The sequence below is a fragment of the Microtus oregoni genome, unplaced genomic scaffold (genome assembly GCF_018167655.1).
Source record: "Microtus oregoni isolate MIOR12 unplaced genomic scaffold, Mior012 000002F_ref0000024, whole genome shotgun sequence".
Taxonomy (NCBI): domain Eukaryota; kingdom Metazoa; phylum Chordata; class Mammalia; order Rodentia; family Cricetidae; genus Microtus; species Microtus oregoni.
In genome coordinates, this window is record NW_024543061.1 from 54,519,885 (window position 1) to 54,535,362 (window position 15,478).

At 46.6% G+C, this 15,478-nt stretch overlaps 1 protein-coding gene across 1 annotated transcript; it reads left to right on the forward strand.

The window, feature by feature from the left end:
- Positions 1–1,010: 1,010 nt before the first annotated feature.
- Vhl (von Hippel-Lindau tumor suppressor) lies at positions 1,011–10,752 on the forward strand. The gene is made up of 3 exons (XM_041642451.1): positions 1,011–1,384; positions 5,739–5,861; positions 8,499–10,752. Exons 1-3 carry the CDS (start codon positions 1,141–1,143, stop codon positions 8,693–8,695), a joined length of 564 nt encoding a protein of 187 aa, XP_041498385.1. The 5' UTR covers positions 1,011–1,140; the 3' UTR covers positions 8,696–10,752.
- The last annotated feature ends 4,726 nt before the right edge of the window (positions 10,753–15,478 follow it).

The following is a 15,478-nucleotide window of genomic DNA, read 5'->3' on the forward strand; positions in this document are numbered from 1 at the left end:
TTAGAACCAGGTGTGGTTGCACTTACCTAAAATGTCATCACTTGGGAGGCAGAGGCAGGAGGATTGCCACTAATTTGAGGACAGCCTGGATTACATATTGAGCTCCAAGCCAATGGGAGTTATGTGATAGTCTCTGTCTAAAAGGAAGATAAAACAGTTTAGAATTTATTAACGTGTATAAGAACTTTTGACAGGAAACAAAAACTGATAATTCTGTATTTTGAGAATTCAAAACTGATGGGAAATAAGGGAAAGTTTTGCCTTTTTTGTACTTTCCTGGAACTTTAAAACTTGTAGTTTGAAACAAATTCTTCGGTAAGAAAAACTTTAAATAATAGTAGAGGGAGAATATGGTAAACCCGTGGAGATCTTAAGAAATGAAATTTAAAGCCGGGCGGTGGTGGCACACGCCTTTAATCCCAGCACTCGGGAGGCAGAGGCAGGCGGATCTCTGTGAGTTCGAGGCCAGCCTGGTCTACAAAGGGAGTTCCAGGACAGGCTCCAAAGCTACAGAGAAACCCTGTCTCGAAAAACAAAAAAAAAAAAAAAAAAAAAAAAAAAAAAAAAAAAAAAAAAAAAAAAAAAAAAGAAAAGAAAGAAAGAAAGAAATGAAATCTAAGTAAACTCAAAAAAACTGGCGAGGTCAAGCTGATGGCTCACGTCTGTAATTCCAGCACTCTGGAGGCAGAGGCAGGAGGATCACTCTTTGAAGCCAGCTTGGTTGCTACGCCGAACTCCAGACCAGCTAGGCTACATAGGGAAATCTTGTCACAGAAAAACCAAATGCCTTTAGTCGCTGGGCTCGGGAAGTCTCTGAGTTCGAGACCACCTGGGTCTACATAGTGAGTTCCAGGGCTACCTTTAAGGAAAAGAAACAAACCCGAAGGAACAAATCCCAGAGCCGGAGAGCCCGGCCTCCCCAGCCCCGCCCCTCCTTCTGGCCCCGCCCACCATTCCGACACCCCCCCCCCACCGCGTCTGTGGCCCCGCCCCTAACTTGCGAGCGCTTGGCCGCCATTTCGGCGTTTCAGGCCGGACGGAGCTCGTCTAGAGCCCGCAGGCCTGCCCCGGAGCGCGTACGCCCACACGCACGCGCCGCCCACATCCAGCTTGCGAATCCGGAGGCGTCCAGCTCCGACAATGCCCCGGAAGGCAGCCAGTGAAGAGGAGGAGGAGGCGGCCGGGGAGCCGGGCCCTGGGGAGATGGAGGCCGGGCGGCCGCGGCCGGTGTTGCGCTCGGTGAACTCGCGCGAGCCCTCTCAGGTCATCTTCTGCAACCGCAGCCCGCGCGTCGTGCTGCCCTTGTGGCTCAACTTCGACGGCGAGCCTCAGCCCTACCCGACGCTGCCACCGGGCACCGGCCGCCGTATCCACAGCTACCGAGGTACGAACGCGCGCCAGGCCGCAGGTGCCGTCCCAGGCCCGGCGCCTTCCTTCCAGCCCCGAGCACTTTGTTCCTACCCACTGAGAAATGCCCGGTCCCAACTGTCCTTTCGGCCGCGATGTCCCCAGTTCCCGGTCTGGTTCTGCATCCGAAGCCCTGACTTCGTGGTGACAGCCCGGATGGGCACAGACAAATGCATGAACAGACACGAGCCAGCCGGTGTCATAATCGCTGCAATAGGAACCGGGTTCAGAGGGTTGTGAAAGCGTGGGCTGAGTGCGGGTGTGTCCAGGTAAGGAGCTCGCCTCCCAGAAGAGTCAGCCAAGGGAGGGAGTCGGTGCTTGTAGTTGGAGGGTCGCCTATGGCATCCGCTGGCGTCTTGGCCCAACACTCGTGAGTATAGAATATTGGGTTGAATTCCTTATCCTGCTGCCTCCGCCGCTAAGTGCCGGGATTTCAGGTTTGTACCTAGTCTAACCGTAACACCAGGGCTGAAGCGATGGCTCAGAGGTTAAGAGCACTGGCTGCTCTTTCACAGGTCCTGAGTTCAAGTCCCAGCAGCCCCATGGTGGCTTATTACTATTTATAATGAGATCCGGTTCCCTCTTAACTAGTGTGCAGGCAAAACACTGTAATAATAACTAATAATAATTAAAAAACAAACTACCAATAGTGGAGAAAAGTTCTTTCAAGGCCCTGCCTAAATGTTAATGAAGAACAAGCGAAGCTGCTTGTGTGTAAAATCCCAAGACTCAGGCAGCTGAGTCAACTGCCCCAGGCCTTTTTGCTTACTTGCTAAATAGGGGGAGAAAAAATTCCAAAGGTTATATTAGCACTAGAGAAATAGGGCTGTGTGACATTGCCATATTTATATACTGAAAAACATACCCAAGTCTGGGTATGGTAGTCTAGGACTCAGGAGGCTGAGACAGGAGGATTTCAGTGAGTTTGAGGCCTATGCAGCAAGATTGCATCTGAAACAAACAAAAAGATGTGATGTGGAATTTGTAGACCAGGCTGGCCTTTCACTCAGATCCTACTTCCTCTGCCGTTTGAGTACCAGGAGTAAAGTAAAAACCTTTGTCACCAAGCCCAGCTCATACTGCGCTTGTCGAGCTTGGCCTCCAACCCCTGTGTCAGGCAACTCACAAGTTCCTGTAACTCCAGCTCCAGGGATCCCATGTCCTAAATTCCTGCACTCACTTGAAAAAAGAGAACATAATTTTGACCAAGCAAACTGGTGGTTTGAATTGGAATAGCCCCATATATTTGAATGTTTAGGGAATGGCTCTATTTGAAAGGATTAGTAGGTGCAGCCTTGTTGGAGGAAGTATGTCACTGGGGGTGGGGTTTGAGGTTTTAGAAGCCCAAGCCAGGCCCAAAGTCTGTTTCTCTGCCTGCTGCTTGTAGATGTAGGACTCTGTTTCTTCTCCAGTGCCATATCAGCCTGGGTACCCACATGCTTCCCATCATGCTGATAATGGACTAAACCTCTGAAACTGTAAGCCAGCCCCAGTGAAATGTTTCCTTTTGCAAGACTCGCTGTGGTCTTGTTGTTTCACAGCTGTAGAACACTGGGACACAAACAAAAAAACTGGGGCAGTCTTCTTCCCTCAACTTCCAGAGTCCTAGGATTGCACATGTGAACAGAATCATTTACTTTTCATAACCATCAGGGAGGCTCTTGAGAGGTCTTTTCTCCTGATGGTGGTATATCTAATGAGCTTGTGCAGTTAGGCACCGTGCTACAAACTTGAAGTAGCTTGGAGAACTGGGTGGAGTCAGGATGATCAGGAGTTGACACCAATCTGAGCTACATGATATCCTGACTTAACAAAGCAATAAGAAATAAACTGGGGCTGGAGAGATGGCTCAGCGGTTAAGAGAACTGACTATTCTTTTAGAGAACCCGAGTTCAGTTCCCAGCACCCACATGGCAGCTTACAACTGTCTGTAACTCCAAGATCTGACACCCTCACACAGACATACATTCACACTAATGCACATAAAATAAAAATAAATTAAAAAATAACGAAGTAGCCGGGCGGTGGTGGCGCACGCCTTTAATCCCAGCACTCGGGAGGCAGAGGCAGGCGGATCTCTGTGAGTTCGAGGCCAGCCTGGTCTACAAGAGCTAGTTCCAGGACAGGAACCAAAAGCTACGGAGAAACCCTGTCTCGAAAAATAAAAAAAAAAAAAAAAAAAAATAACGAAGTAAACTAATGCTTCTCAATTTTATTTTTTGACATATAGAGGAGAAAAGAAATCTCTCTCTCTCTTTCTTTCTTAGATGGTTTCTCTGTAGCTTTGGATCCTGTCCTAGTTCTGTAGACCAGGTGACCTTGAATTTACAGAGATCTGTCTGTCTCTGCCTCCCAAGGGCTGATATTAAAGGCATGTGCCACCACCCAGCCAAAAAGAAATATCTTACATGTTTGGAGACATATAGCACAATATTTTTTTTAGTGCTAGTGATGGAACCCAGGGTTTGGACATGATAGGCAAGCATTCTGTCAAGTTCTGACTGGGTGTTCCCTTGAGGGTGTGTCTGTACCATGTGTATGATATGCCTATAGAGGCCAGGTGAGGGACTCTGGTCTCCAGAAAGTCTAGTTGCAAAGGATGGATACTATGGATTCTGGAAACCAATCCTCTACAAGAACAAGTGCTCTTAACCACTGAGCCGTCATCTCTCCAACCCCCTACTTGTTTATTTATTTGTTTGTTTGAACAGGACCTCAGCATGTAGCAGTTTGTCTTTTATACCAAACTTCTCATGTTTGTTGAGGAAGAACACAACAGGAATCAAGATTTCTTTAGTCTCCTATTTTACATAGAAACTTGGGTTAATTTTGTTTTCTCCAAGATTCCTCTGTGCCAGTTTTTTAAATTTTTGTACTTTGGGTTGGTGACTGCTAGGAATTGAACCTAGGACCTCACTCATGCTATGCAAGTACTGTACTATTGTACAGTCCTGAGCCTAATTTTATATAAAAATAATTAAGACAGGTATGATAATGCATGTCTGTAATGCCAATGTTAATGAGACTGAGGCAGTAGAATTACCATGAGTTTGGAACTAGTCTCAGCTACACAGTGAGACCCTGTCTCAAAAAAAAACTTTTATACCACAGAGAAACCCTGTCTCGAAAAACAAAAAAAAAAAAAAAAAAAAAAAAACTTTTATAGGTTTGAACTGTGTTTCTAGTTAGTACTAAGGCACTTCATGTTAGGTAGGAGGCCTGGAGTTCAATCTCCAGCAAAACAAAATGTCCACTAAGTCTTCAAGGAAGTTTGTGTCCCATGAAAAATCATTCTGATTTAGTCTTCCTCTGAAACATTCTACTTGGGTATTTTTTTTTTTCTTTTAAAGATTTATTTATTGATTATGTATACAGCTGTACCTGCACACCAGAAGAGGGCACCAGATCTCATTACAGATGGTTGTGAGCCACCATGTGGTTGCTGGGAATTGAACGCAGGACCTCTGGAAGAGCAGCCAGTGCTCTTAACCTCTGAGCCATCTTTCCAGCCCTGCTCCTGCTCCAAACAGTCTTATCTCTGAGGTTTGCCTCTTGTATCCTCTTTCTAAAAATGAAGGTATAATTTACGCTGGGCTTTGAGAGTTTTTGACAGTAGCAGCAACACCTAGGTAAACTTAGAGATGAGAACTTTTCTGTCATCACACGAGGATCCTTCCTGCCTCTTGTCACTCAGCCCCTCCCTCACAGAGTCAAGCGCTTGTCCCCTTTTCACACTATACATTAGTTTGCCTGTTCTTAGTCATGAGTCCTGTGGCTTTTTTTTTGTTGTTTTGTTTTGTTTTATTTTGTTTTGTTTTTCCGAGACAAGGTTTCCCTGTATAGCCTTGGCTGTCCTGGAATTCCCTCTATAGACCAGGCTGACCTCAAACTCACAGAGGTCTGCCTGCCTCTGCCTGCTCCTGAGTGCTGGAATTAAAGGTGTGTGCCTGGCCCCATCTATGTTCTCCTAGTGTCAACATTCTGCTTTTACACCTCCCGAGCTGGAGACCCAGTGGCCTTTCACATCTTGCAGTGTGTGGTGAGATTGCCAGCACTTCCTTGCCCTGCATGTACTTTCCCTCCATGTTTGCAGAGCCCAGGCCCTTTCTTTCTGCTTCCTGTCTTTGCCCCCTTCAGCCCAGCCCTGCTTTCTCATGCATAAGGGACGGTCCTGAGGAGCTCTGTTATCAAGCTCCTTTTCCAAAGGCTTTGTTGTATGTAACCTTAAGCAGAGTGAAAGGCAAGTGTTTTGTGTGGTTTGGGGCAATTAATAAACAGGTGTCTTATTCAGAGCAGTGTGACTTCTTAACACCCTCTGCTTGTGTTGACAGGTCATCTTTGGCTCTTCAGGGATGCGGGGACGCATGATGGACTTCTGGTTAACCAGACAGAACTGTTTGTGCCATCCCTCAATGTGGATGGACAGCCTATTTTTGCCAACATCACACTGCCAGGTTGATAATCTTAACATCTTTTTTATAGCTTTCTACCCAGGTTGCCCTGGAACTATATAGCTCATACTGACTTAGAATTTAGAGAAATGTTCCTGCTTCAGCTTCTCAAGTGCTGGTATTATAGGCCTGAGTCACCCACCACATGGGCTCAGTCTTTGAAAAAGATACGGGTGAGCATTGTAATGAGTAGAAGATAGGTCACTGGAGGGTGCTGGAGATAGGCAGGGTATCTGGTCTTTTTGTGGGCAGGGCTTGTTTTTTTTAAGACAGGGTTTCTCTGTGTAACAGTCCTGGCTGTCCTGGAACTCGCTTTGTAGACCAGGCTGGCCTCAAACTCAAGAGATTTGCCTGCCTTTGCCTCCCGACTGCTGGAATTAAAGGTGCACACTACCCCACCTGGCTGGGATCTAGCCTTTTTATGTTATTTTCTACCATAGATGAAATGGAAGTATTTCGTTTCTCTGTCCTGTGTTGAGCAAAGATGTTGTGTCTCAGAATCACTTTGGGCTCCTAAGAGTTGGCTACGCCAAGGTATCTCTTTGTAGGACTATAATACTCTTGGTTCCTTGGTCTTATAACAGACTTATGCTCTGGAATCCCAGAACAAAGGGAGAGTAAGATGTGATCTCAGCTACTCAGGAGGTTAGGACAAGAGGATCACAAGTTCAAGGCCAGCCTACAGAACAAATTTAAGGCTAGTCTGAGCTACTTTCTGAGACCTTGTCTCTAAGTGGGAAGTAAAAAGAATGCTGGGACTGGGTCTGATGGTCTGCCCTTAATCCCAGCACTTGGGAGGCAGAGGCAGGTAGATCTCAGTTCCAGCAGCCTGGTCTACATAAGGTTCCAGGACAGCCAAGAGCTACACGGTAAGAGCCATATTCAGGGCAGAAACCAAAACAAAAAAAGAGTATAATCAGAAAAGAGCCTTGAGCTGGGTGGTGGTTAGTACATGTCTTTAATCCCAGCTCTTGGAAGGCAAAGGCAGGTGGATCTCTGTGAGTTCGAGGCCAGCCTGGTCTACAGGAGCTGGTTCCACGACAGGCTCCAAAGCTACAGCAAAACTCTGTCTTGAAAAGCCAAAAAGAAAGAAAGAAAAGAGACTTGAGCAGTGTTAAATTTTGTGAGTTCCCTGGTGACTTTTATTACTTTTACTATTATTATTGTGACCTTTTGAGAGGGGGGGGATAAAGAGAGAGAGAGGATCTCATGTTTCCCAGGCTGACCTCAAACTCATTATGTAGCTGAGGTTGACCTTGAACCCCTAATCTTCCTGCTGGAATTACAAGCATATGTCTGGTTTTATGTGGCGGCACTGGGGATCAGTTTGTGTACTCGGCTGAGCTAGATCTCTTGGTCCATTGTGAGTGTGCTTGCTTGTGCAGGTATATCATTCATTATGGGTGTAGAGGGCAGAGGCCAGCCTCAGATGTTTTTCCTCTAATTGTCCGCCTGGGACTCACTAAGACTAGAGCTGCTGGCCAGTGGGCCCCTAGGCAACTTCTTTCTGCTGCCCCAGCACTGGGATTATAAGCATGTGCCACCATTCCTGGCTTTTAACATGGGTTTTAGGAATCCGACTCAGGCCCTTGAGTTTGCACAGTGAGCACTTTACTGTGTCCCTAGCTTCCCCTCCCCCCTTTCTTCCCCCTGAGGCAGTGTCTCACTGTAGCCACAGCCGTCCTGATACTTGCTCACAGAGATTTGCCTGTGTCTGCCTCCTGAGTGCTTGGCTTACAGCTGTATACTTGGTCTATTTCAATTTATTGAAAAAGGTTTTGTTCTGTAGCCTTGGCAGAACAGGAACTCTATATGTCAACCAAACTTCCATCATATTTTCTGTTTCCTGAGTGCTAGGATTATAAGCGTGTACCATCATGCCTGATTTATTATGATATTTTAATTTTTGTTTATTTATTTGAGACAAGGTCTTACTTACTGCCCTGGCTCACCTGGAACTTACTTGTGTAGAGCAGGCTAGCCTTGAATTTAGAGAGATCTTGCCCCAGCCTCCTGAGTGCTCTGGTTACATATATGAGTCACTCTGCCCAGCTCCCAGTGAGTTCAAATAGCAGGGGTTGACCTACATCCAGGTACACACTGTTTTGGTTATCTGTTACCATGTGACACTCACTCCCAAACTAACACAACCCATTATTTTTGTTAAATTTTCCAGTCTGACTGAGCTTGGCCAGGTTAATTTGCTTCCTGTTAGGACCTGATGCAGCTGTCTCCTGTTGGTAGTTGCCTAAAGCTGGGTCTCTTAAATGACTTCTTCAAAGGCCTTGTCCTGTCCCTCTTGGTGCAGTTTCTCCAGCAGGGTAACCCAGAGCTCCTAAGAATGGACAGACATGGCTGGACCTGCTTAAAGCTTAGGCCCTGAGTTGCCAGGATCACTTCACATTTGGTTAGTTGAAAAAAAACGTTGGGCCAATTTGATGAGCCAGTTGAGCGCTGTGAGACCTGCTGACGTGACACTATCATGTGTGCTCTGCTTTTTGTTTTACCCTACAATGAGATTCACAAGGTCAGTGTAGTTAGTGGTGGTGGTAGTGGTGGTGGTGGTGGTGGTGGTGGTGGTGGTATCTGGCTCACATGTCTCTAGTCTGCCTCTGAGGACTTGGTTTCCTGTCCTTGCAGTGTATACCCTGAAAGAGCGGTGCCTTCAGGTTGTGCGAAGCCTGGTCAAGCCCGAGAACTACAGGAGGCTGGACATCGTCAGGTCGCTCTATGAAGATTTGGAAGACCACCCAAATGTGCAGAAAGATATAGAGCGGCTGACACAAGAGCACTTTGAAAATCAGACCCTGGGAGAAGAGCCTGAGGGAGTCCATTGAGATTAGTGGTCCTGAATTCCAGCTTTGATGGTTCTGAGTCATAACCCACTCATAGGACAGGTCACTTGCTTTCCACTGTAAAATGTTTCATTCTCGGAGTAAAATGCACTGCGTTACATAAAAAGAAAGTTAACTAACGCCACTGGGCTTTGTGGTGTTTAAGGGTAAACATCACAAAATGCTACTGAATCAGCCCTTTCTAGAAACACGCATCAGAAGGGTTCTCATTTTACTTCCTGGTAAGTTGGGAAGTTCTTAAGGAAGGGTGTAAGGATGTTTGCAGTGTGTCCTTGATTTGGAAAATGCAGTGGCATTTGAACAGAAGGCACCCGCCTTCTGCTTTGGGAAGGCTGAGAAGGCCCCAGGGCAGGGACGGAGTTCTTCGAGGCCCAGTGCCTGATGTGTCAGGAGCCTATAGTCTGGAATGTTGGGTGCTTGGTGGAAGAGTCTGGAGGGTCTGTCTGTCTGAGGAGAGCCTTAAGTGTACAAGGAGAGGAACAACTTAGCGTCCTGTATTTAGACAGAACTTTTTCTAATATTCCATGTCACAGCACTTTGTTGTTGTTTATTTTTTTTTACTTTCTTGAAACAGTGTTTCATGTAGCCCAGGCCAGTCTCAATCACTCAGTAGGGAGTGCTAGCCCTGAACTTGTGATCCTCCTGTGTCCCTTGCTGCAGTGTTGGGAGCTTGTGTGTGCTCCGTGGCCTGCTATGCCCTTTTCTCATTTGGAAACGGGGTCTCACACTGCAGTCCAGCCTCCTGAGCCACTCTGGCAGCACTCTTGTTTGTGAGCCAGGTAGGCGTCCCATGGTCACTGTCACGGGTGTTTTGACATCAGCATACACGGTAGAAAAGAGCAGTCGTGTGTTTAATTCTGGTTGTGAGATCCTCTGTGAGGAAGCTGCTGCCAGGAATGGGCATTGCCGTTGCTGTCTGTCAACCCCTGGCATTCCAGCTGGGCTCTGCATTTTCTACTGGCAGGACCTGGGCACTCTTAGATTTGGGGGTGGGTGGTGGGCGGGGAGGAGAGAAGAGGGAGGCTATTTTTGAAGCTGCACTGAGCCACACCCTCCCAATAATGGGTCACAAAGTACACAGTTTTATGGATGGTTACATCCTTTCTTATGTACTAAAATATTCATATTCATTACTTCTGTGAGACATTTTTGAAGGACATAATTTTTGTTTGTTTTTAATTTCTCTAGTAGAGAAAAATTAGAGAAGGCTGGGTATGGCTGCACACACCAGAAAAGATAGTCAGCTGAAAGAAAAAAGACAGGCCCTGTGCACTCTCAGCTTCCTGTAACCACTTAAGGGGGCTCTCTGCAGGGCGTAGTTTGATTGCTTCAAGCTGTTTGTCATAGCTGAGATCATAGGGGATGTACAGTTTTATATCCTGAGTTTTCATTTAACTTCATTTTTCCCTTTCTTTCTTGTTTTGTTTTTTGTTTTGCTTTTTTGAGACAGGATTTCTCTTTGTAGTCCTAGCTGTTCTGGAACTCGATTTGTAGACAAGGCTGGCCTCAAATTCAGAGACCACCTGCCTCTACCACCCCGTGCTGGGATTACAGGCGTGCACTAGCATGCCTGGCCTTCATTTAACTCCTAAGTTAACTTTCCCATGTTACTCCGAGCACTCTGTGAACCCCATTGTGCTATGCTCCTCCTTTGTGGATGACTATAGGAGTGTTGGTTGGCATCCTGGTCTCCTTGAGTACAGTCTGGTGCCCTTAAGATCAGCAAAGTGAGCATTTGCCACCACCCTGTCACTCCTTAGTCCACAGCTTCCATGAGTGACATAGCCAAGTGTAGAGGGTGCCAACGTTCAGAAAGTCTGCAGGTACCGAAGCGTGACAACATTGGTTTTATGTTTTTAAACCTATCTTTGTCTCAAAAAGATCTTCTGTTTGTCTTATTAAACTGGAAATTTGAATATTGTTCTATGTGCTGTCCAAAGCATGAGTCATGTGTGCTCTTCCTTTGGCATCCTGTAAATGTTTTCTGCCTTGAGTTTTCTGAAAAAGCTGACCTTTAGTACAATAAACTGTGCTCAGTGAAGGAAGCGGGTGTGTTGTGTTATTTTTAATAGTGCCCTTCCTTCCTGTGGGGCTGAGATGTCTGCTGCATGGTGGGGCTGGGGGGGGGGGTGCAAGGCCTCCCTTTCGTTTGGTCTCTTTTTCCAGCCTTAGGTTCCTTTTTTATTTAGCATTGTTTCTTCTAGCCTCCCAGTATCTCTGTAAATGCATTTAAAGCCTGAGGAAGATGCTGGTGAGATGTTGAGGTAGGTGTGGTGGCCGACTCCGTGATCCCAGAACTCTGCAAGTGGAGGCATTCGGATCAGGAGGCAGACGTTATGTCACATAGTGAGAGTTCCAGGCTGAGCTGAGCCTTTAGAAACCTCTCAAAGGAACAGCTGGGCTGGAGAGAGCGCTCAGCAGTTATGAGCACTTGCTGTTCTTTCAGGGGACAGCCCCTAAGTCGGGGGGCTCACAGCTTTAGTTTAAACAGCCAGCTTTAGTTTCAGGGGATCCAATGTTTCTGGCCTCAAGGTCACCTGCAGGCTTGTGCACATACTCACATGCAGACACGCATAACTAATCTTTAAGAAATAATTTGAGAACAGATTTTTAACCTACAAAACTAGTGAGTGATTTCACATTTTCACAGGCAGTCAACACTGATAACTGAGCAGAGGGCACCGGACTTGTGAGCAGTGCACTAGAAAGACATGAAATACGAGTGTGTCTCAGTGGGTGAGCACTTGCCTATCATGTCTGAGGCCCTGGGTTTGGTCCCCAGCACCACACATACACACGTGCGTGCACACAGACACACACACACCTTAGCACCTCAGTCCAGTTTTATGCTGGTCACTGCCCTGCCTGAAACTCCAGTATAGCCCCTGAGCTCCTGGCTTCAGCCACTTGCCTGCTTCAGCCGTCACTATACACAATCTTGATAGTTCAATGGCTGATATACTGGCTAGTTTTATTTATTGTCTTTGTTTTTGAGACAGGGTTTCTCTGTGTAACAGTTCTAGCTATCTTGTGACTTGCCTTGTAGACCAGGCTAGCCTTGATCTATTTAAAGATCCACCTGCCTCTGCCTCTCAAGTGCTGAGATTAAAAGTGTACTATGACTGCCGGGCTGCAGCTAGTTTTTAACTGACACAAACATGGGAAGAAAGAACCTTCATCGAGAAAATGCCTCCGTCGGATTGGTCTTCAGGGCATTTTTTTAATTGATTGATGTAAGGGAGCTAGACCCACTGTCGACAGTGCCAGCCCAGGGCTGCTGGTCCAGGATACTGTGATAAAGCAGGCTGAGCACACTGGTAAGCAGCACTCCTCTACGGCCTCTGCTTCAGTTCCTCCCTCAGAGGAACTGTAAGCTGAAACAAACCCCTCCTTTCCTAGGTTGTGTTTAGTCATGGTGTTTATTATCAATAGAAACCTAAGACAGCAGAGCAGAGAAAAATTAGATGAGGTTTAAGATGGTCATCCAAAAAGGTGAGCAATACCACTGAATTATAAGAAAAAGCCTAAAATTAGTTTCTAAATTAGAAACCAATCCTTAGTAGCATGTAGATGCCTGACCTTAAGTGGAAGACAGGAAACTTGCAAGTAGGGAACATTAAGATGGGCCTGGAAACTGACCCCATAGATACTGCTGATCAGATTCCAGCACTCAGGAGGTAGAGGCAGGCAGGTCTCTGTTCGACAGCAAGTTCCAGGACAACTAAGGCTACACAGAGAAACCCTATCTCAAAAAACAAAAGAGCAAGCTGGGCGATGGTGGCGCACGCCTTTAATCCCAGCACTCGGGAGGCAGAGGCAGGCGGATCTCTGTGAGTTCGAGACCAGCCTGGTCCACAGAGCTAGTTCCAGGACAGGTTCCAAAGCCACAGAGAAACCCTGTCTCGAAAAACCAAAAAAAAAAAAAAAAACCCCCCCAAAAAAAAAACAAAAAAAAAAAAACAAAAGAGCTTAGATTCCTCAGGCCCAGGGAAGCCACAGGGGACAACTTTATGGTAAGTGTGGGAGAATTTTATCTGGGCAAGGAATACCCCTCAGCAACTCACCTGCAGGGAAAAGAAGTGGCATTCTTTAGTTGTAACAGGATCCTGGCTTTGAATATACTTCTGTTTTAAATTGTGTGTGTGTCTGTGTCTGTGCACATGAGTGTAGTGCCTGTGGATGTCAGCAGAGGGCATCAAACCCTCTGGAACTGGAGTTACAGCCAGTTGTGATCTGCCTGCAGTCCTCTGTAAGAGTAGCTTACACTCTTAACTGAGCCATGTCCCCAGGCCCAAGAGTGTGCTTCGTGCAGGGAGCCGGACAGAATCGCCATTACAAGATGGCACTGACATCCTGTCCTGTTGGAAATAAACAACTCCATATATGGCGATATATGGCTATGCCTTTGGGAGCTGCGTGTCCCCTGCTTCCCGCATATGCGGTGGTTTAGAGTCCTTGGGCCTATCCCGATGCAGTCTGGTGTCAGCTGATGGTGGCAGTCAATCACAGGGCGACCCGTGTGCCTACTCCCTATATAAGCAGCTGCTTTAGTGCTCTGGGGGGGAGGGGGGGCTCGCTTCCTGCTCTCCTTCAACCAAGAGGCACTCCATTAAAGCGTGATCTGAGAAGAATCCTTGTGTGGTGGTCATTCTTCCTCGCTGGTCGAGAAGTTCGCCGCAGCTGGTGCCGAAACCCGGGAACTTCGGTCGCCAGGTGAGGGGCCGAAGAGGATTCAGAACTCAACACGTGGAGTGGTGACATTGGTAAGTTTCTCCAAGTATGCTGATTGCGGGAGTTGATCCTTGGGTGTTTTGTCTTGTGTTCTTTGCGTTTGTGGTGTTTGTCCTAGGCTGTTGTTTCTGGTTGCGCTGCCTCAAAATCTCTGTGGCCACCATATGTGTCATCATGAAACTCGGCCGAGATTTGGAAAGAGCTAAACAAGAAAACAGGTTGGGCAAGGGCACCATGCCCCTATGGCGACTGGTGCACAGTTGCCTCAAGGAGGGAAACAATATGGACATTCCGAGAGAGGGGTGGAGAGCCCTGATTGAACACCAGGACAGTCTTTTAGAATCAAATTCAAAGGGAGAAGACTTGGATAGGCCTAAAAGAAAAAGGAAAAAGGTAAAAACAAAAGAAAAGGAAAAGGTAAAAGAAAAGGATCCTGATGCAGTCCTCTCTAAAGAGGAGGCAAATGAAAAGAGGGGAGGTCCCCTGTATCGGGTGCTTGAGGAATTTGTGGGCCTGGATCTGTCTGAGGAGGAGTTAGACCCTCAGGAGGAGGAAGAACTGGAGAAAGCCGCCGCTGACTATGAGGAGGAAAGATATGGGTGGAGGCGGCCCCCTGTACTTAATGCTTCAGCAGGGGTGGGTGTGGGCCCATTGGCGCCTCCGGAGCCACGCCCGCCCCTATGCCTCCTCCCTACTTGCAAGCGGGAGAAAGATGTAAAGAAAGTAGGGGATCTTTCAAGAGTTAAAGTTCTTATAATACAAGTTTTTCCATTTGTACGGCCCGCTCTTGGGTGGGAGTCGTATTGTTTCAGCTTGAGGTCCTTTCCTGCTACTAGGTGTGGTTTCAGGGTGGCCTGCTGAGACTCAGGCCTCTTAATTAAATTTATCAAGGGCCAGAGTTATACTCTAACAATTGATAATGGTTAAAAAAAAAAAAACATTTCTGCCTTCACAGGCAGAGATGACGGGACTCAAACTTCTGTCCTGCTTGCTTAAAGTTGCTCCAAGATATTTTGTGGTATTCATAGATATTTAAAAGGATGGTGTCTCATTTATCCTAGGTGTAAAGGAGATACATTTGGGTTTTCAGATTCTGGCTATGATAAAGTAATTCTGCTGTAAGCAAGGCTGAGCACATGTTCTTATGGTTAAACAACTTTGTATTTAGGCCCAAAAGGGGTATTGCTAAGTTTTGAGGTAGATATTTGCCTAATTTAAAAAAAATAGCCATAATGGGGGACTCCCAGTGCTGGGGAGACTCTCACTCAGGTCTAGGGATGATGCGGGCGCCCCCCCCCCCCCCATGGCTCGCCAGAGACCCTCCTTGCTGAGGTCGCGCACGTGGCTTTGGTTGGCAGGGGAGGAGTTCGGCCTCTAGTAACCTGGAGAGGAAATTTTTGAAAAGGGGCCACAGCCCAGTGGTCCAGGAGGGTCATAAATTCCAAAAATCCAGTGGTGGTCGCAGGACAACTCCCTGCCTCTCCAAGATCGTAATCAGCTAGTTCCTCGAACAGTAGTACCTACAGGGGGAAACTCCCTGTTTCTCAAGATTATTCTCAAGATGGTCTGGCTTTCTCTTGGGCTAGTTCCTAAAACAGTACAGCAGTGGGGAGGCTCCCTGTTTCTTGGGATTGTTATCAGGATTGCAGTCTAACTTTGTCTTCGGCTAGTTCCTGATGCAGGGTCGCTGAACAGGCTGGCCCTGGATTTTTGGTTCTTCTCTTCCTCCTGGGAGAGTCTGGATTCATCCAGGTTTTTCAATACTATGTGTGATCCAAAGGTGACTGTCAGTTTACAATTCCAGCAATGGAGTTTTTTCCCTACCCACATTTTCTTAAGCATAAATTGTTAACAGTAATTTTTAATCTTGGTCATTTTTACAAGGATAAGATAAAATCTCAGAGTTTTGGTTTACATTTCTCTGAGGACTAAAGGATGTTATATTTGAGCATTTTTTTAAGTGTCTCAGTCATTTTTGGGTTCATCTGCTGAGAGTTTTCAGTTTAGGTCTGTAACAAATATTTTTATTGGATT

What these genes read in the sequence shown, in the direction of transcription:
- Vhl (XM_041642451.1), top strand. Translation starts at nt 1,141, where the DNA reads ATGCCCCGGAAGGCAGCCAGTGAAGAGGAGGAGGAGGCGGCCGGGGAG. An exon ending in CCGTATCCACAGCTACCGAG is followed by an intron (nt 1,385 to 5,738) that starts GTACGAACGCGC and finishes TTGTGTTGACAG; the next exon opens with GTCATCTTTGGCTCTTCAGG. An exon ending in TGCCAACATCACACTGCCAG is followed by an intron (nt 5,862 to 8,498) that starts GTTGATAATCTT and finishes CTGTCCTTGCAG; the next exon opens with TGTATACCCTGAAAGAGCGG.